Consider the following 21,911-nt stretch of genomic DNA (forward strand, 5'->3'; position numbering starts at 1 on the left):
CATAAAAATAACTGAAACAATATTATGGTTATTTAATATGGTTTTGCATTTATTCTTAACTATGACCACTTTACCCCATGCTATGACCACTTTCCCCCATCCCATATGGTAAAGTGATCATAAATACAAAGGGAAAAGAAAGTGTTGTAAAACTAATTAAATCAATATTTTTTTTCTAAACTTCAATGTACTGTGTTCTTTAATAATGCAATGTAAAATATCAACAAAAAAAGTTGAAGTGTTTAAATCATTTGTTGTATTTATTATCCACCAAAGTTAAAAACCTACGATTTTATGACCACTTTACCGCACCAGACCCTATACTTGCGTTTGTTCATAGGTCGTGTCAGGTTGGGTGAAGTGGTCATAAAATCCAGGTTTTTCCTCTTAGGTGGATAATCTACACATATCGTGGCCTCAGAACGAAAGTAAGATATTTAAGCCTGGAAATAACAGTAAGATATTCTACTGTTGTTCTGAGTCGGCGACATAATAAAATAAGAGATTCGTGCGTGTGTGTGCGTGTGTATTTGTGGCGTGTTTCCCAGAAAAATTGTATAAGATCTAGAAAGATGAAGTTTGGTATACAGTCGACTCCCGCTACAACGCGATCCGACTAACGCGAAATGGCTATAACGCGAATTTTTGCACCATTAATGAATTTTGGACCTAACGCGAATTTTTCGTCCGCAACACGAAAACTTTCGGAAGGAAATCGCGGTCTGTAAATATCGACTTTGTTATTGACTATTAAATTGTTCTTTTTTAATTTTTCCGGGAATGGGCCTTCATCCGTTTAGCATCACTGACAGCGACAGTTCCCACACCGTACTAGTCAGATACATCGCTTATACAAATAACTACTCCTCATTTTCCATTTTTTTCATTCTAAATGTGAAAGTTGTTGAAATATAACGACACCTAAGAGCGATGTTTCATCTTGTGAAGATCGAAAATAAAAGAGAAAGTTTCTGACAATTAAAGAAAAACTAAAGATTGTGTGATTGAACAACTATAAAATGCGTCGAAGGTAGCACGACAATTAGGTATGCGTGAATCGTCCATATGTACAATTACAAGTCAAAAGGAAATCCGTAAAAGTTCACCAAAAGTTATGAAAATGGAAGCTGCTCTTGTGCTGTGAATCTTAAGAAACCAGGAAGAGTGGTGTTGTCATGTCGAAATGTTATAAAAGAACTAGTGAATCAACTGTATTGTGTATTTAAAAATATAAAAGTAACGGTTCTAGATCACGAAACATAAATTATCATCATCTTTTCAAGTTACAAATATCATTACTGGATCTTCTGTACAGTAAAACCATCGAGCATTTGTTTTTCTTACTACATACTAAACATCGCACTGGTTTATTTTATGTCTTTCTTTCCCATTGATTTATTTTATTTTATTTTTTATTTTTATTTATTTATTTATTTTATTTATTTTCTTTTTGGGCATCGTAGCAGTATTTTATGTTGAACAAAACAGTTTTTTTTTATTTAAAATATGAATAAAAATTCAGTTTTTATGTAAGAAACAGTAATGTATAGTTAAGACATAGTTTTCTACAGTTTGAGGTGCGTGTATAAAATAATTGTTCATGTTTATAAACGTTTTTACACATACCCTTTTCTGCAACGCGAAATTCCGACTTACGCGAGGGGTCGTGGAACGTATCCCTAAGTCGGGACTCGACTACAGACGACTCCCGCTACAACGCGATTCGACTTACGCGAAATGTCTGTAACGCGGGTTTTTCAAGAGCAACGAATTTTAAAGCTAAAGTGAATTTCTCGCTCTCAACACGAAAATATTTGGAAAGGAATCGAGATGCTAAGTTTCAGCTTTGTTACTGACTACTAAACATTGACTTCGTGGATGTACTTTCATCCTTTTAGCATCACTGACTGCGTTTCCCACACACCGAACTATAAACATAACTTTGTTAGTGTGCATATATCACCACTCCTCACTTCTCATTTATTTATTCTAAATATGAAAGGTTATGAAATATTGTGCCACCTAGGCGCTCTGTTCTGTTTCATCTAAAGTTTGAAAATGAAAGCAAAAAGCGAAAGTTTGCGACAATTTAAGAAAAAGTAAAGATTTCTGACATGCTTGAACAACTAGAGAGTAGGTCGAAGGTAGCATGCACTACAATGAGGTATTAGTGAATATTTCATACGTACAATTAAAAGTCAAGAGAAAGCAAGCCGTAGAGTAGTGTTTAAGCAAAATGCAAACAGTATGAAAATGGAATCTGCTCTTGTATTGTAGATTACATACTGAAAGAGGGGCATTACCATAGATGTAAATGTCAAAAAAGTAAATGCGAATCTACTGTATTTAAAAATATATTAGAATGACGATCCGATTAAGCAGCATAAATCATCATCTCCAATTTTTAAGTCATAAACGTAACTTATTGCATCTACTGTATAGTACTCTTACAGTGCAGTGCTTTATTATTACTACATACTGTACGTACAGTAGGGTGTCCCGAAATTTTTTTTTTCCGTTTTTCTTAATGCAAGACCTCTCAAAATTTGCGAAATCGATCGTAAATTACAAAAATAATTTAAAAAATAGAATAAAACTATATCTTCAGGGCTCTACCGATCGTCAAAGTTTTGAAAAATTGTCATTTTTATGGCAACTGAAAAAGAAGTACTGTGAATAAAGTTATAAATTTACTGTGAAATAAAAGCTCGACAGCTGAAATAAAAAGATCGTGATTCGTAATATCAACACGAACAGAAAAAAAAAAAAAAACATATGGTGATTACTACTGTAAATGCTTATATGGGAATAACCCCCATTTCCGCAGTATAATCGTCCCCGAAGCTTGGCGCCACGTCTCGATTTGCATGCAACAATATGTTACTGACGACTTCGACTTTGTTTGGTTTCAACTTGCTAATTCCTTTTACTTGTTTCGAGGGCTTTCTTGGCTTGAATCACGGGTGTTTTCTTCGTAGCCAAAGTAATTTTAATGCTATAAAAGTACAGTTGCAATTTTTAGTGTTATATGCCGATTCTGTTAGTTTTAAGTAATGAGTTCGAGACGTAGTGAGACTACTTGTGCTTTACTGGGACCCTACAAGGAACTTGATGATCGGCAGCTACCTACTGTAAAAGACGTCATAAAATTTATTTTATTTTTCAGGAACGAACAGAAATGTATGCATAATGGAAAGGACCCTTCCAGTTCAGATATATATACAATTGTTTCTGAAAAAATCAACAGTATTTGGACAAAAGCTTCAATTCCAATCGTAACTAAGGAACGAGTAATTCAATTATTAAAATTCTACTTCGAAAAGTACGTCAATTTGAAACGATACCCCAGAAGCAAATGAAGTGATAGTTTTGAAAATAAACTGAAGTGCTTTTTAGAGTCATCTGAGAAGCTCTTCGACGTTGCAGCTTGTAAGTGCCCTGTATTTCAGTCTTGTTCGTGTTTAAAACCTAAAAAAGTTCCCATCAATGAGAGAAGTTTCTTGTTGGATCAAAGAAATGACTGGAAAATGGTGATAAGAGGTGTCGATAAGAAAGAAACAGCTAGATTAATGAAACAACAGCAGAGAAAACTTGAAAGGGCAGCAAAAAAGTCTTCTACTGAAAATAACGATTCTGTCTCAGCAAATTTTGATGACGATTAGATGCGTGAATTTTCTCCAGAAACGTATCCCATAACAGAAACGAATACGGCCTCTACAGGGACACCATCAACTTCAACGACAAACAGGAATACACTGATCTTGCCAACAGTTGCTAAGGTCTGTGATAGATACGGTTTGTCGACGCGATCTGCTGCTGCTGTTGCTTCTGCAGTTTTAGCTGATGTCGGCTTGGTTTCAAAAGAAGATTTAACTCTAGTTGTTGATAAAAACAAAATCCACAGAGCTGTAGCTAAAGCTCGGAAAGAAGCTTCCAAAGATATTGGAAGTATTGTTATAAAAAGCATTTACTTTGATGGACGTAAAGACAAGACTCTGATAAATGAGAAAATAGGAGCTCGTTACCATCGCAAAGAAATTTTAGAAGAGCACATCTCAATTTTAGCAGAACCCGGATCAATTTATTTGGGACACACAACGCCAAGTCGTGGCACTGCAAAGGCCATTCTAACTTCGATTACAGCTCTATTAGAAGGTCAATGCTTGAATTTAGAAGACGTGATTTGCGTTGGATGTGACGGAACTGCAATAAACACCGGTTGGAAGGGTGGCGTGATTCAATATTTAGAGGAGTAATTGGAAAGACCATTGCAATGGTGTGTGTGTATGCTTCATGCCAACGAATTACCTCTTCGTCATTTATTCTTGATCTTAGATGGTTTCACTTTGGGTCCTAAAGAATATTCCGGAGCTATTGGAAAACAGTTAGCTGGTTGTGAAAATAAAATGACATTGTCTTTTTGCGCGGTGGATGGTAATTTGCCTAATTTGCCGAAAAATGTGGTTGATGAACTAAGCACGGATCAAAAATATCTTTATGAGATTTGTCAAGCTGTATCAACTGGTTTCTGTAGTCCTGAGCTGGCAAATCGCCAACCTGGAAAAATGGCGCACTCGAGATGGCTTACTTCTGCTAATCGTATACTCAGACTTTATGTAAGTACTCTTAATCCAACAGAAAATTTGTGATTACTTGTTAACTACGTGGTTAAAGTGTACGCTCCAGTTTGGTTCTTAATCAAGCAAAAGTCATCTTTTAAGGAAGCAGCCAAACATCTTTTTCAAATGATTGTGTACTCTCGATTTTTACCCGAAAACTTGAAATCTGTTGTGTATTCTGTTATCGAAAGAAATGCTTTTTTTGCGCACCCAGAAAACCTGCTGGTCAGTATGTTGTTTGATGATAGGGAGCACATTCGGGAGTTAGCATTACGAAGAATAAAAAAAGCTAGAGATGCTGAAAGTAGCACTAAACGCAGAATATTTAAAACACCAAAAATTAACTTCTCTGCTAAAGATTATACGGAAATAATTGTCTGGCAAGAGTGTCAGGTTACAGCACCACCGGTTCTTCGACATATTTCTAACGAGAACCGTCAAATTATGGCAAAAGATAATAGCTGGGAAATCGTTGACTTTCCTTGCCACTCACAATCTGTGGAAAGATGTGTTGAACTAATAACACAGGCGGCTTCACAAAGTGTTACTAACGCTACTTCTAGAGATGGCTTCGTTAAAACCAGGTTGCAATCTTGCGCAGAAATGCCAAATTTTGGACACAAAAATAAGTTTAAATTCTAAACTTTTGTCATTACTTATAAACTGTAGTTTGTTTATTTTGTTTTCTTGTGCTTTGTTTCATTAGTTTCTTAAATAAAATGCTTTCTAAACTTTATTTTTGTATTTTTTAAATTATATCGTTTAAGTCTGTCAAAAATGTAAAATATGCAAAACTTCAAAGAGCGGTAGAGCCCTCAAGATGACACGTAATTCCATTTTTTTTACCTTTTTCGTGATCTGTGAAAAATTTCGCAAATTTTGACACCTCTTGTGATAGTGTAGCTCAAAATTTTTTTTTTTCTCATATATGGACGGGACACCCTAACGTACAGTACTGTTTTATTTTTATGTCTCTCTTTCTAATTGATCATTAATTTTTGCATCGTGACAGTATTTTATGTTGAATAATTCAGCTTTTTTAAAAATACGGTAAAATTCAGCTCTTTATGTTAGAAACGGTAATATATAGTTAAAAATTAAACTAATTAAACTAAAACAGTTAAAAAGGTCCAAAAAATCAGTAATCCAACGTCAGAAAGCACAAATATTGCAAAATATTGCAGACACGTGTTTCGGTGTTACAAGGAACACCTTTTTCAATGCAAAGAAATGTGAGCTTCTGGATGAAAAGTCATCCGAGAAAAGCAACACGGTGGAACAGGAGATAGTATAAATATCAAAAACTAGAAATTAAACAAAACAAAAAAGATAAAATGACACCTGGAGGGGAAATTTATTATATAATTCCATCAGGAAAAAAACCGTTAAGTAATAAATTTTCCAAGAAAACCCATAAACAATGCAAAAAGTCCAAAAATGAAACCACTCTGAATAAATTAGCAATAAATTTACCAACGGGAAAAACTATGTATGAAAGCAGTGTATCATATGGAGAAATGCATTTAAGAACAAAGTGAAGGATAAACATATTGGAATTAGTTAATCACAAAACGAAATAAGAAAGCAAAAAATGAAAAAAAATAAAAGTAAGAAATGTACGACGTTTACATAAAAAATAATATAAAAACTAAACCAATTTTAACAAAGGAGTCCACACAGAAGAAAAATAGGGAATTGCAGTAAGATCATTGACTAAATTAGAACGGTTCCTCAGGATGTGGAAAGATTCCCAAAAATCAAGATCCAACGAATTGGGGCATTTTTGGATAATTTGATAAGAGTTAAAATCAAAAGAATGATTTGATTCCCAACAGTGTTGGGCAATACTGGATTTATTCAGCTGTTGTTTCCTCACATAGTTTTCATGTTCTTTTAACCGAAATTTCAAAGAACGGCGGGTCTGTCCGATGTATCCAAGTCCGCAATTGCAAACAATTTTATAGATCCCACAACAATTAAGAGGATGAATAGGATCTTTAAGAGAAGAGAAAGAAAGTTTATTAATAGGAGAAAATACCACTTGGAATTGGAATCGCTTCAGAATCTTAGCAACCTGAAAACTAATACCAGGGAAGAAAGGCAGAACAACTAAATTCTTAATGTTAAAAGTTCTATTAAGAGCAATATTTTGAGATTATTTGCAAAGTTTTTTATAAATGGAATCAACTAAGGTGGGCGGATAGACTTCAACACGGATAGATTTCAACACATTTGTTTATCGTGCAATGAATATTTGTTCTTCACCTGAGCTTCTTAATGCGGAACTCAACTATTTAAGTGCTGTGGCTGTTGATAGAGACTCTTTCAGGTCTATTTTGTGGTTGGAAAAGCTGGACTTTCGTTTGGTTAGGGTTATTTGTTTGTATGTTACTCTCTATGGTCGTTTCTAATGTTTGTAGATTCTTGTTTGTCTGTGTTGATTGACAATGCTATTTTTCGTTCTAATGAATGGTTGAAGGCAAAGCCGAAGTAGCGTTACAAAGACTTCACTAAATTAGTGAAAGAAAGAAAGAATGAGATGCTTTTTGCCCACCCAAACAACCATCCCTCTTTGCAAAGCTTCCCGCCAAACAGCTTATAGATCTATCTTAACCGCTGAGGAGTTGGTGGAGGAGAAAGATTCTATCGGAAATAGGTGTGATATGAAAAAAGAAAACAGGGAGGTTGGTAGTTTAGCATATACTTTGCGAGCTAACTAGATATTATAACTTTTTAAAGACGAGGGTTTAGGGGTTTAGGATGAAGGCGTTCTTCTTTGCGGGGAAGAGCTTAAAGGTTTTTTCTCGAAAAACATTTTACAGCAAGGTCGTTTTAAAGGAGATAGCACTTACCGTTTAAGTGATAATTGCAAAATACCGGTTATTTGACCTATGACCTTTGCGTAAAATTTTCTGCTTACGCGGGTTCGATGGGGGACGTTTGACATTTCTCTCACGGTTATGTATTTAAACTATGTAAGTGTACCAATTTTCGGCTATACGGCGGTTTTTCGGATCTTTCAAGGTTTTGTTTATTTAATTATTTTTACTTCGATTTTGACTGGGCTATAAGACGTTTCCATCTTTCTCTTTGTAGAAAAAATACAATTTCAACTGCAACTACAAAAACTACTCTTTTTCCGTTCTTAATTTTAAAAAATTGCTTTTAAAATTTTGATATTAAGCGTTAAACTATCGTAATCTAGGCCTGTTTTGAGACGAAATTAGTGAAATAAAAAGTATTCTATTATTTGTTGTAAAGTTGTCGACGAAACACTGACATGATTAAAATGAAAGTCAATGCACAACGAAGCAAATGCTGAGAGCACGACTTTTTTGTTTTGTGTTGAGCGTTACTTGCGCTAATGAAATGGCTGAAATTTAGGTTTGAAATAGCTTATTTGTAGCTTGCAGTATTTATTTTACATTTTGTCAAGGCCGCCAAGGGCGTATGTCAGCTACGTCAGAATCTAGGTCATCGCCCTGACACGACTCGGAAATGGAATAGTGTAGATTGTAGAGGGTATAGTTCTGAGAGAGGTGGTCCGGCAATTAAACTGACATGGAGCCTCACCTTGGCTCTCGGCGACCATGCATTTTGTGCATTATTTAAGCTGTATTTTTAAAATTTTATCCATATTGTTGTACAAAGCATTTTGCACCATTATCCACCTTTACAACACATATAATATAGGAAAAATAGAAATTTTATGACTTACTTATTAGAATAAGTTCTTCCTTGTTTCAAGATATTTTCTGCCATGTTCAAAGCTCTATCAGTATGCGTATACTCTCCAACATAACTTATATGATCAATACTTTTTAATAGTGTGCACATGTTGTTTCCTTGGTTGTCCTTGATATAGTTCACATGGATTCTTGGATTTGTAGCAAACGGAACTATTGCTACTCTACTATGTTCTTGAGACACTGAAAGATGACGTACGGTTAACTGAGTAAATTCTTTAACAGCAGACCAATTTTCGCTTCCTACACTACCCGATTCATCTAAAAGAAACACTACATCATTCTCTGTTTCTGTGAAACGTTCTAAAGTTCCTAGAAAATTTCTTAAAGTCACTTCAATAGTTCCATTGTTTGCATTGACCACCACCCAGGTATTGTAAATAAAAACAAAATATACCCAACGGATCATGTTTAGGTATCACTAAATTCTCGGGCGAAAACCTTCTAACTAGTCAAAAATGTACATATCTACTCATTTTGGCACAAAGTTTTATCTTTGATATAATGTTTAAAACCACAATGAGAGTGATCCATTTCCTTCCCAAGGGCACAGGATTGCGAATCGTCTCGCATGTTATCAGACGTCAACAGTTTATTCCATCTTACTCATCATTTTCCTCCATCTCACGTGAAAAGGAAACAGGAGGACATTCTCCATATTCGCAAATGGCTATTTCGAGGTTACTAATTCTGATGCGTTCTTCCTACGAAATATTAGAAGCATGAAAAATTAGGGCTTTATTTCTAACAAATGGAGTGCGGGAGCCCTTTAGTCCTCAAAACTCATTTTGATGTTTATATAGTCTGAATTCCGCCCAATATATCAAAATCGATTTAAAATTGAAAAGAAGTACTGAAACTGAGCTCCCATTAACTCCCATACAAATTAAGCACTGATGAACATTATATACTGAAACTAAAAAGAGCAGAACTGTTACAGTTGCTATAGAAATACGTATAACGCACATGGTGTATGTCTCTCCATTAGTATAAAACATTTTAAAAAGTTAGAAGCATTTTTTGCGCACTTTGAATAAAATGTTCTGTACCAGTACTCTGTATTCATTCAATTGCCTGGTTGCTAAATTAGACACGAAATCTTCAAGCATATATGCTCTAAGATGCATTAAAATTAATTCTTGTGAAAAAAAAGCGTGTTTGATATTCAAATAATATTTTGAATAAGTTTAAAAGTTAAAGTTAAAACTCTTTAACATCACGTACTAATTTTGCATACGTAAGTACAACATTAATATCAGAAAGTTGTTACAAAATAAAAGCAAAATGATTATTTGTTGCAGGAAAAAAGTGAATGAAGGTTTTAGTACCATGTTGAGCCATCTCTAGCAGAAATGCTCAAGGCGATATTACAGAAGATTGAGTACAGGGTTACTACAAATAATTCATTCGTTTTCGATACATCATATATCTATAACTATTGCACGTACAACGATAAGGAATCTATGCAAATTCCCAGGAACGCATCAAAAATTTGAATTCTGTTTACTAGGCAGTAATACGAGTGAGCCGGGAGTTTTCTTACCACACGCTACTGGTAGATAGAATTCGATCGAATCGAACGCAATCTATAGTAGAATATGCCAATTGGGATAGAATACACAGACTGAATTACAGGAAAGTATTGAACATTTTAAACGATTGATATTGCATTTTTCTAAATATATCGTAGTCTCAGAACAACAGTAGGCTATCTTGGTGTTGTTTCTAGGTTTATCTGCCTTACTGTTGCTCTTAAGCGACGAAGAGTGAAAATTAAACATACCTAGTAATTACCACTTAGTTGTTTTATTGAGCTAAAACCTTGCCCGCTGCTACGGGCGATTTCATTTGTTCGAGAGTCACTTCTGGCCCGCAGGCCATAGTTTGGAGACCCTGTCGTGGACTTTTGAAATGATTAGTGTCTGTGTCATTAAAGGAACACTCACCAAACACTTTGAGCTCAGGATTTCAGTCACTAACTTTCATCTGCAGAGACAATTAATGGCTTTTGAGGGCGGGATTCATCGATGACCTCTTCACGGTCTTCAAAAATCCCTCGTGTCTCTCAAAATCCTTCTTTAACGGAGTAGAAGGCTTTCTGTTTCATTCAACAAACGTTACCAAAGACTCTATGGAAAAGTTCCCTCTTCAAACAGGCCATGTTTCATACAAAACGTCATAGTAATATTGGCTCAATCTACCACTACTTTCACGAGAGATAAAAACGAAGATCACGAAAAAATGCTTGCCCTTACTCTCTAGAGTCTCGATGGTCAGAAATCTCCCTGGAAGCAATATATTGGCTCAAGATAAGTCTATTTTGAAAACTTCTTTTTATATGTATTTCAACTGTCGGCAGATCCCTATATGCAAGGTCGTGCGACGCACGACGGCGCCAGAGTCTAAAAGGCGCCGAGCACTACCGATCAAAAATGCTCCAAATGAAGGGGGAAAAAACTCTAACCAAAAAAATAAAATGGAATTCTTAATTATAAATCATGGCGGCAGTGAAATTATACTGCTCATTGTAATAATTAATCCGTCTCGCTGAGAATCTAAAGAGGAAAATTATTGACTTGTTGTATCTAAACATGCTATTCAAAAGCGCTATCTTTTACACTAAAAGCAAGTGACTTTAATCTTTAATTAATAAATACATATATCATTTTGGAGCTGTGAAGGCTATTTCGGTATGTCTATAGTACACATGGTTGAGCATACTTGGCGCAAGAAACTTGCTACTCCCCATTTTAGTTCGTGCATTGAAATACCTTGTATTTTAATTTGTGCAATTACAGCCTTTTTGTGAGTTTTAATTCGTGGTAATTACACTGCTTTGTGTTATACATAAAAAATGCGGTAATCACATTTGCATATTATTTAGTTGTGAGTAATATTTATATATTGTAGACAATAATTTAGGTTAACTTTTTAGTTCCGAAAAGTAACGATTTGACCACATTTACTCGATTCTCCTTCCCCCCTTCCTTTTATTTCAATAACTATTTGTGTATTGAATTTAAAAAAAAAAGCTTTGTAGAGGCTATGTGTTTATGTGTTTGCTTTTGGTATTAAATTCAATGCCTTTTGTAACGGTTCCGTATTTCAGAATTTTTTATTTTACCAGAAATGATTTCAGTTTCAGATTTCAAGGGGGAATATCCTCTACGTCAGGTTATAAATCTACTAGCAGTACCCGCACGGGCCAGGGGTGCCCATCCACCCCAAGCTCATTGGCGCTTACCCCCCCCCCCCCCAAAAAAAAAAAAAAAAATTCTCGCTTTCGAATCGGGTTAAATATAACAGTTTTTAGAGTGTGTAATGTCCAGTCAAATTTATGGGGGAGGGGGGGGGGTAGCGGTAACAAATAGCATTTGAACTGAAATATTGTTGGATTGTTGACCTGCCTTGCCGTCCCAAATTTTACAACGTGCACCTTGAGTAAACGAGTTTTGGGTATCTCTGAATTTTGCTACACCTTTTTTTTTTTCAAACGTATGAACAATTACAGGAATTAGTGGATTCAACTTTCTGGCTTGGGATGGAGCCATTACTAGATGTATACAATATAAATCTATTCAATATGAATCTTATTTTATTGTCACTAAGATAGGGGGTCCGGGGGTTTCTCCTCCGGAAAATTTTCGAAATATTAGTTTCAAAACCAGTTTTAGACGATCTCTGGTAATTATTGGGGGATAAATGATTTGGTGTGCCCTTCCCGGTAATTTTTCAATATTGAAACGTTAAAAGCGCAATTGTAGATAGTTAAACGTTGTGAAAGAGGGCTTTTCTTTGTTTTCAAAATTGTAGTTCTAAAAACGCAGTTTTAGACTATCTATGGTAATGTTAGGGACAGAAGAGATCCTAGGACTTGCCGCAGGAAAATTTTCAAAATTAAAGTCTTAAAAACGCTATCTACGGTTGGGGGAAAAGCAGTTTTCTGAAATTGAAGCTCTAAAATCGCAATTGTAGCCGACCTTTGTGACGTTAAAAAAACGAGTTTTCGGAAGCTCTCCCGGAATTTTCTCGAATTTTTTAATAATGTTGTCGAGAGTGGGGAAGGGGGGGGGGGGGTAGAGGGGCGCTTCAATTTTCGAACTTGTAGTTTTAAAAACGCAGTTTTGATAGATCTAGATAACGTTAGTGGAAGGTGAATTTTGGTGCCATTCCCCCGGCAATTTTTTGAAATTGATACTCCAAAAACGCAATTATAGGCTTGTCTTTGATCGTGTTAAGGAAAAAGGGGGGAATCAGGGGCTCTCTCTTGTAAATTTTTCAAAATTGCTGTTCGACAAACGCAGTTTTAGATGACTCTTGATTATAAAGAGGGTGTTATTCTGGCGCTACAGTGGGGGGCGTTCTCCTGGAAGTTATCCAAAATTGAAATTGCATATCCAAAAAAGATGGATCAGACACACCGTGACAGATATATTTCGGAAATCCTTAAAAATGGATTCAGCTATTCAGCATACATCGAAAATCAGAACTTGAGAATTTTAATGAATCAAATATCCTTCTATACATATTAGATATAGAAAAACGTAAATATGATTTACGAAACATAATTTAAAACCTTAACAGCAGACTGTTCTCCATCAGCGAAAACCAACATCACTTAAAGTTTTAATAAAAATCATCTAATGATAAATTGAAACAATCAATTTAAAAATGGTAGAGAAGATGGGTGTAAAGTGAAATGAGAAAAATTCTTCACAACCTTAAGCTCGTTAATGAAGAAAATATATTAGTTGTTAATTGGAGGGATAAAAAATGTTATTCGCAAAGTTCAGAACTAGTTCTTAACGATTGTCGAGGTGCAAATGAATCGATGGAAGACTAGAGCATACACTGTTAAAACTACAGGTTGCGTTTGGCACCTGTCAGGGGGGTGAAACGCTTGTTCACCAGCGACACCCGATAGAGAACCGAAATTGCACCCTTAGCAAATGTGAAAAACTGGCTCCCTTCACCCAACGTGAACCGGAGGTGAAAAGATGGTACCCTAGGTGAGAAAATGGCACCTTTATTGCTTCCTATAGGGATCCCCCCCCCCCCCCCGTGTTGTGTGCGTTTTTGAATACAATTGTGTTTTATTTATTTTGATTTATATATACGAAGGCATTTGATCACATTTCAACTTTCGAACATAGTTTAGAAGTGTTCATGATTTTAATTTGTCTGTTCGTGCACTAACTTTCTTATATTTTTACTATAATCCGTACCGAAAATGAACCGGGAAAGTATTTATCAATCATTTGCCGGAACAACCAGAAATATTAGGTAACATTAGATTAGAATCATAGGAAAATAAAAGCGTTTCATAAACGTTTAAAATTTTAATCGAGCGTAACTTATCAATACTTATTATAAGATTCGATATTTGAGTATCCTTATGCGTCCAAGATAAATACTAATTTAAAAGCCCTTCTTTCCAATATCAAGTTTTTCGTCAGATTAAAAATAAAAACGAGCAGATAACTACATTAGCTTCATGCAATAACGCCTGAGAAAGATACGTTAACCAAAACACGATGTGAAACTCATGAGTCAAACGCTGAGTGAGAGATTTCTTTTCACGCAGTTTTTTTTTTTTTTTTCTCTCTGCCTTTGCTGTTCTGTTCGTTTCCACTTTGTAGTTATTTCATTGAGAAGAAATAGACATTGGTATATAGGCTGTTTACGTCGATGCATTTTTATTCCGGAATTAGCAATTCAATTATCAGCTGATTTAAACGTTTTTATTTTTTAATGTTGTTGTTGTTCAAGATAGTACTGATAGATAGTTTTAGGTAACAGTTTTGCAGGATATAAATAACAAGACATTAAATGTTTAATAAGGTAAACGGAACAATAAGAGTTGTCAACATACTTTAAACACTTTAAATATGTTCGAAAGTTCTAAGAGCTACAATATGATCAAATGCCTTTATTTACGCGAGATTTCGAAGATTAATCCACGAAATTTTCAGTTTTGTACTTCATTCAATGTGAAAGTAAATTTCGTTGCAACTTCCTTCGTTCGCCATTCAAACTGAAGTTGTCGTTGGACGATAAGTCAGAGCGCATGCGCAAGGAGTCGCTCTCCTATTGAACAGTCTTTTAGCACTTTTGTTGACGTCGTTCACCCACTGAGGAACCAAAAGCACCTTAACGACACTTTCTAGCCTCTGTTTCACCCAGAGGCACCGTTTTTTCACCCTTAGGTGAAATTCTTTACCCCTGTGGAACTCCTGGTTTTAACAGTGTACTGGTCAGAATTACTACAAACAATAAAACATTTTTGACCTCTCTCCCTCTCATAATTTTTACACACGCATTCATCATGCAGAATTATGCTACTTCCAGAAAATTTATAAAAAAATTGAAAACAAATCAAATCGTCTGATCCAGCTTTGAAACGGACACCAACTTTATGCCGTGTGTGATGTTCCCTTCATTGAAAAAGAGACACGGTCATTAAATTTTGGAAAGAGTACCCAGGGTCGTCGCTAGGTCAAAAAACTGGGGAGGGAGGATACGCTTTTGGCGGCCCGTTTCAAACGCTATTTCCAATATGCATAGAGAGAGAAGATTTGGCTTCAGGTTTAGTAGGAATAGTCATATTACTAGACCTTAGTACTAGTAATATAAATTTTATCGTAAGGATAATATACAATCAGAATTAGGGGGTGTCGGAGTGCTACCTTTTTGCATTATTTCGAAATTGAAGACATAAAAACGCAGTTTTAGACTATATTTTAAGTTTGGGAGGAAGGGGGAGATGAGGCCCAGGATAGCCTCTCCCGATAATTTTTTCCAAATTTAAGTTCTCACCACAGTCGTACGTTATATTTAATTATGTTCAGAAGAGGGGGTCCGTGGCTCACCGCCGGGAATTTTCACGATTGTTATTTGAAAAACAGTTTTACACGACCTATGGTGATGTTAAGGGAGTTAGAGACTCGGTGTTATCGTTCTATAATTTTTCAAAATGCAAACTTCAAGCACGTATTCCCAATTGTGAATTATTTGTGATTGTGACACGTAAAGGGGGGGTCTGGGGGCTCTCCCCCGGGAAAAATATGAAAATTGTAGTTTGAAAAATGCAGTTTTAGATGATCTGTGGTGATGTTAAGGGGAAGAGAGATGCAAACCCCCCCCCCCCCCCCCCCCGAAATTTTTTTTTACATTCTGAAGTCTTAAAAACGCGATTGTGGACTTTTTTTTTTGTTAAAATTTAGTGCACCGCCAGTTTCTTGAAATTAAAGCTCCGGAAACGTAACTTAAGCCAACCTTCGATGAAAGGGGGAAAGGGAGAGTTTTGAAGGGGCTCGAGACCAGAAATGTTTCGTAATTGAAGCACTAAAAGCGAGATTTAAGTCATTTTTCGATGATGTTGGCGAGAGAGAGAAGGGGGGGGGGGGCATTCTCTCGAAAAAATTTCGATCTGTTGAAACCGCAGTTTTAGAAGATTTTTGGTAATGTTAATGGGTGGAGAGATTCGGAGTCCTCCCTGGCAAATTTTCAAAATTGAAATTCAATTAACGCAATCGTAGACGATTTTAAATACTGTTAGAGGAGTAGAAGGTTTTGGAGATCTCCCCAGAAAAATTTTCTGAATTGAAGCCTTAACAATGAAATTTTTGAGGATCTTCGGTAATATTTGGAGAACGACAGTTTCGGGACACCTCGGGTTTTTTTTTTTTTTTTTTTTTTAAATTGAAGTTCAAAAGACGAAATTTATTCGACCTTGAATGATGATGAATGATTAAGTGAGAGGGGGTTACTCGGAGGTTACGTTGGGAGCACTCTCACGGGCTCTTCGAAATTGCAGTCCTAAATACGTAGGTGTAGGCCATCTTTATTGACGTTAGGGTAAGGGATGGGGTTTGAGAACGTTTTCCAGGGATTTTTTCAAAACCTAAGTTTTAAAAAGTCACTTTCAGGCCAGCTTTGGGGACGCAAAAAGAAGGATTTGGAGTTCCTCACTCTTCCTTTCAGTTTGGCTACGTCTCTCCTATCTTCATTGTAAATTTCAATAACTGATAAACATACTGTGGTAATATTTTTTTCCAATTTTCCTTTGCCAAACATGATTATTTGCTTGGATTTTCCATAATAAAGAATTCAATTTCCCGCCTAATATTTTTGTTTTCTTGCAATACAAGCGTTTGCGGCCTTAGAAAAAGGACTTTCAACATTTTGAACGGATGTGGTAATTATCTGCGTTACCTTAGGTCTCTATTCCACTTCATTTTATTTTAAATATGCCACCTGCATCTCTTGACCAAACTTTGATTTATTTACGGTTTTTACATTCAAACATTTAGAACTTTTGGTGTGAGTATTCATTATAGTACTTTATCTCTCTTTGCACTTAATTGTTTTTTTTTTTTCTCCTATCTCTCTTTTTCAAATTTATTTCGGCGACCAATACATCTTTCTCCACTTAGCAATGATTTTCAGGACAACGTTTTTCATCAAAAAAAAGTATATTACATATGGGAGTGATTCGGCGACCCCTATCCTATGGGCTGTCCTATTTATTTATGTACCTTTATTTTTATTTTTATTTTTTTTTTTTTTAACTGCAGAACCTTAAGCATGGTTTTGTATAACCAGGGCCGCCGAGAGACAAGGCGTGCAACATGTAAGTTTGGTCGCCTGTCCTCTCTCCCATTATTCAAATTTTACTCTATGCACAATACTTTAATTCGAGCCGAGCGCATAGTTTCCGACTTGGCAGACATACGCACTCTGCGACATAGTGAAGAGTGTACTGTACTGAATACTTTTTTTTGTGTTAATAAAAATTTTGAAGTGTATATTTCTGCGGCCCTTACTTAAATACTGTTGATAAAAGAGAATCATGGATGTTCCTAAATTGCATTTTAAGATTACATTTTCTATTCAAATTTGACAGAAAAAAAAAAACTTTTTGTCACTATTATTTCACCTGTTCATTTATAATTACTACTTTAATTTTTAAAAACAACGAAGAGTTTTCCTTTTTCTCCGTTAGTTGCATCGCTAAAATGAAATTGGCGGCCGCATTTCTGAAAAACGGGGAGGGGGGATGCTATGGCGACGGCCATGAAGAGTACACGAAAAAAGTATTACTAATGCGTCAATTTCTTGTTGAATGAGTTGAAATTTTGGAAAGAAAAAATATTTAATGTTCTAAATAAAAATAAAAATAACCTTCTGGAAAAAAATCCCCCCCCCCCCCCAAATTTTGATGGCGCAACTTGCGCCATAATCCCCCCCCCCCCCCGTGGGCAACCCTGCGCACGGCGATGCCCATGCGGGTTAAAGGAAGTCCGTTGAGCAAAAGAAATACACGCCCCCCCCCCCCCCCCGCCCCTTTCTGAGAGTGAGATGATCATTTTTCTTCAACTAAAATGCGTACACACCTTTTCAAAAGACCTGTTAAAGGCTCTTTGGAATTTAAAACCTATTCGCCAAAACACATAAAAATATTAACAGCAGCTTTAAAACTCGAAGTAATCCTTCAACTACATTAGCTCATCGCTTAATGCGCCAAGCAACCACGTTGCCGTAACCTTGCCTTTTAGCGAATGAAGCGGTTTTTCCCCCTGCAATTTAAAGTATTTCGCCAAATAAACAATTATATAATAAAAACGTCATAATGAACAATCACAATTGAATAATCAGGCACATCAAATTATTTGCTTGGATAAGTAACTCTCTTCAACTATAAGAACAAAACCAAACGTTGAAGAAATAAGGAAAACAAAACCCAATAGAAAAATCCTTCAAAATCAAATTATGCACTTGAACATCGCAATAAAATAAAAAGTAATAAAACGAAAACGCATTCAAAAATATATTTGCTGATCACAACAGCGTAGCATGGGCATGGTTCCTCGCAGCTATCGACACTTTCGGCCAGCGCCCTCTCGAAGAGTTAACTTTCCCCGCCACCTATTAGGGAATTCATAGAACTAAACAATTAATTAAACATTTAATTTGCAATTACAAATATTTCGGTCAATCTGATTTTAAAAAAATAGCCTATAGCCTTCCTCAGTAAATGGACTATTCAACACAAAAAGAATATCTCAATTCGAACCAGTAGTTCCTGAGATTAGCGCGTTCAAACAAACTCTTTAGCTTCATAATATTAGTATAGATATAAATTTTCCCGTTTTCCTCATAACATTTTTATTGCTGCTGCACTGCGCTTAGTCATAGCGTGATGTTATATAGCCATATATATATAAGCTATTTAACACAAAAAGAATTTTTTCAATTTGAACCAGTTGTTCCTGAGATTAGCACGTTTAAACAAACAAACTCTTCAGATTTATGTTATTAGTTAATTAATAAGAAAAATTGTGCAATGATACTTATATATATGTACAAATCAATTTTAACATCGTTTAGGAATTTCTCTGAAAAGAACCCTTGAGCCTCATGATGGGCTGACTCGAACGTACGCCCACTGGATCGCGAAGCCAGATCGTTCAGGTCGCGCCACCGTGGCTATGAACATTCTGCGTTCCAAGCATATTATATTATAATATAAATTTTCCCGTTTTCATAACATTTTTTATTGCTGCTCCACTCCTATTAGTCATAGCGTGATATAGCCTTCCTCAATGAATGAACTATTCAGCACAAAAAGAATTTTTCAATTCGAACCAGTAGTTCCTGAGATTAGCGTTTTCAAACAAACAAACTCTACTGCTTTATCTTATTAGTATAGATAGCCTTCTTCAATGAATGAACTATTCAACACAAAAAGAATTTTTCAATTCGAACCAGTAGTTTCTGAGATTAGCGCTTTCAAACAAACTCTACTGCTTTGTCTTATTAGTATAGATAGCCTTTTTCAATGAATGAACTATTCAACACAAAAAGAATTTTTCAATTCGAACCAGTAGTTCCTAAGATAAGCGCATTCAATCAAACTCTACTGCTTCATATCATTAGCATAGATTCAGTACTCCGTTGTCATGTTATGACAGGCATAAAATTTTGAATAATTATTTATCAATTAGAGATTGGAGAGATACTTAGTGCGGCGTTAACTTTGTGATGTTTAAAGTACATTTTTCTTTTTCCAAAAATGCATTAGCATATCAAAAGCAGGGTTCGTCAAACCGGGCCCAGCCCAAAAAAAAATCAGCCCATTTTTTGTTTTTGTTTTTTTTTCCGGACAGGTATATTTGAAAAATCCACTATCTCGGTAAAGTGGGTTTTTCAAAATTTTCTACATTTTGAAATATTTACTTCAGAAACAAACTAAATATCGATCAACAGGAAGCCCAGAAATAGACATCTTGCTTTCTGGACAGTATATCAAATATCAGAAATTTAAGCTGCATAATAGCAGTTTCCCATTTTTTTGAAGAACTTAGACAGAAATAAAATAAAATTAATTCAATCAAATTCCAAGATTTTTTTTTTTTTTTTTGAAATTTTTGCGGTAAAATGCTTTGATTAACTCTGAAATTGCCCACCTCTTTTTTAACAGCAGCTCAATGAAAGGTTTCCAAGCAAAAAAAAATCAGATTTCAAAATTTAATTTCGATCGCCCCTCCCTTTCTTTTGTCCTTACTCGAAATAACTTCGAGATATGAAGTAAAATCGTACACTGAGTTAAAAAATTTAAAATTTACAGATTGTACTGCATAAAGGCACTCAAAAGACACGTTCACGACGGCGCCGATCAGGCATGGCGCGGACCTGATTGTGGGATCAATAACTGTCTTTTAATCGACTTACTGACATTACTTTATGTACAGACTACGTATGATATATAAAAGTAGCTTTAGGTGTTACACGAGGAGAGATTTACAAAGAATTGACAATTGTTAAAGAGGTTCAATTATAGTACATCAATGTAACCAGCTGAAAAGTTCAGACTGTCTCATATAATTTGCTTCATAAATTATTTAAGCGCTTTTCATTTTTTATTAAAATATGCTTTACAAATTAGTCATGCAAGACATTTCATTCACTCGTGTTACAAACAAAGTTCTTCATCTGAAATAATAAACAGTAAACCAACAGTAATGAATGCCAATTTTTTGAATTTATTTACTCAATCAAAATTCTTACAACAAAGATAAAAAATCAATTCCAACCAGGCCCGTCATTTAGTAGGGGGATCAATTTCCTTCCCCCGGATTTGAAAAATTATGAGTTTTGGGGGGTGGGCTTTTGCCTGGACGGATCCAGAGGGGGGCCATGCCCCCCCCCCGAGAAAATTTCAAGAATAGTTAAAAGCCCCTTTTTTGAGCAAAAATGTAAAAAACTTCCCTTATGATGCATAGGAAGTCTAACAATAAGGAAACAATGAAAGGGGGGGCATCGCTACCCTGAGAAAATTTCAAAAATATTTAAATACCTTTTTTAGAATTGAATATTTAAAAAAATCCAAATTATTCCTCAAAGTCTAACATGAATATAAAAACAACGCCTAGGAGCCATAAAACCACACTGAGGAAGTTTCAAGTATAAAATTTAAACCTCTTTCCTCGCTTAAATTGAAAAAAAAAAAAAAATCATTGTAATTCATGTGAAGTCTAACGTGAATGGAAACAATGCCAGAGGGAGGGCATGCCACCTCACGAAAATTTTTAAAATATCAAATGTATACCAAATATTTGCATTTAGCACTTATGACCGCGGTGTCTTCCACAAAGCGAGCAAGAATAGCCGGATGGTTTCCGGTCTCTTTGGAAGGTACGCATATTTTTTTCTGTTATTGGCAGATAAAAAATAACCACAATTTTGAAATCTAGAGAAAATTTCTGTCTAGTTTCATATGTAATACGATAGAAAAATATTGTATTTTGAGAAATAGAAGGATTCACACCCCCAACAAGCCAATATCTCGCTGCTGGATAAGATGAAAACTATTTTTTCAGTCCCTGATTTAAGAAATGGTAAGTTATTTTAGTAATTAACACCTACACAGATTAACTATATCGTATGCAATATTAAGTTGAAACTACAATTTGAGAAAAAACATAAGCGCAATTAGATCCGAAGATTTTGTATGGTATAACGCTTTTGTGTTGTTCTTTTTCATATTTTAATTGTGTTTCATTTCAAAAACTTAGTTGTTCTAATTTTCAAACTAAAAGTATGAATTTTGCTTACAAATTTACGTTGCAAAAAACCTACGCTTATGTACATTGGAAATAAAAGCAGCTCCTAGCTTAAGCTTCAAAGATATATATATATATATATTAGGGTGGTCATTATTTATATTGGAATTTTTTTTTTTTTTTTCGATTTCAACAAGTGACGCCCCCTAGTTTTGTGACACTATAATAAAAAGTAATCGGTGCAAAATTTGAACTCGATCGGTCTATAATAACACGTGCCCCTAGGACGTTGAACTTGAACACTTTCGATAATTTTCCCACAAATCTTCGAGTTTTTACTTCAGACCCCGTACATCGTTTCTCCTATGTTTGCAAAATATTTTTACATCGAGGTAGCACTAAAATTAATCTTTTTAATTACTTCATATCGTCTAAAGATTTTACACATTGAATAAGAATGAAATAGTATTTTAGAAACTTTA

General features: G+C 35.2%; 1 protein-coding gene across 1 annotated transcript in view; it reads right to left on the minus strand.

The window, feature by feature from the left end:
• LOC129218247 (sushi, von Willebrand factor type A, EGF and pentraxin domain-containing protein 1-like) overlaps positions 1 to 8,713 on the minus strand; it is a 120,799-nt gene extending 112,086 nt beyond the window's left edge. Inside the window, exon 1 of the mRNA XM_054852471.1 lies at positions 8,338 to 8,713. Coding sequence (XP_054708446.1) covers positions 8,338 to 8,456 — 119 coding nt within the window. The 5' untranslated portion in view covers positions 8,457 to 8,713. The remainder of the gene's footprint in view (positions 1 to 8,337) is intronic.
• Between the last annotated feature and the right edge of the window lie 13,198 nt (positions 8,714 to 21,911).

Source organism: Uloborus diversus, chromosome 3, assembly GCF_026930045.1.
Source record: "Uloborus diversus isolate 005 chromosome 3, Udiv.v.3.1, whole genome shotgun sequence".
In the NCBI taxonomy this organism is placed as follows: domain Eukaryota; kingdom Metazoa; phylum Arthropoda; class Arachnida; order Araneae; family Uloboridae; genus Uloborus; species Uloborus diversus.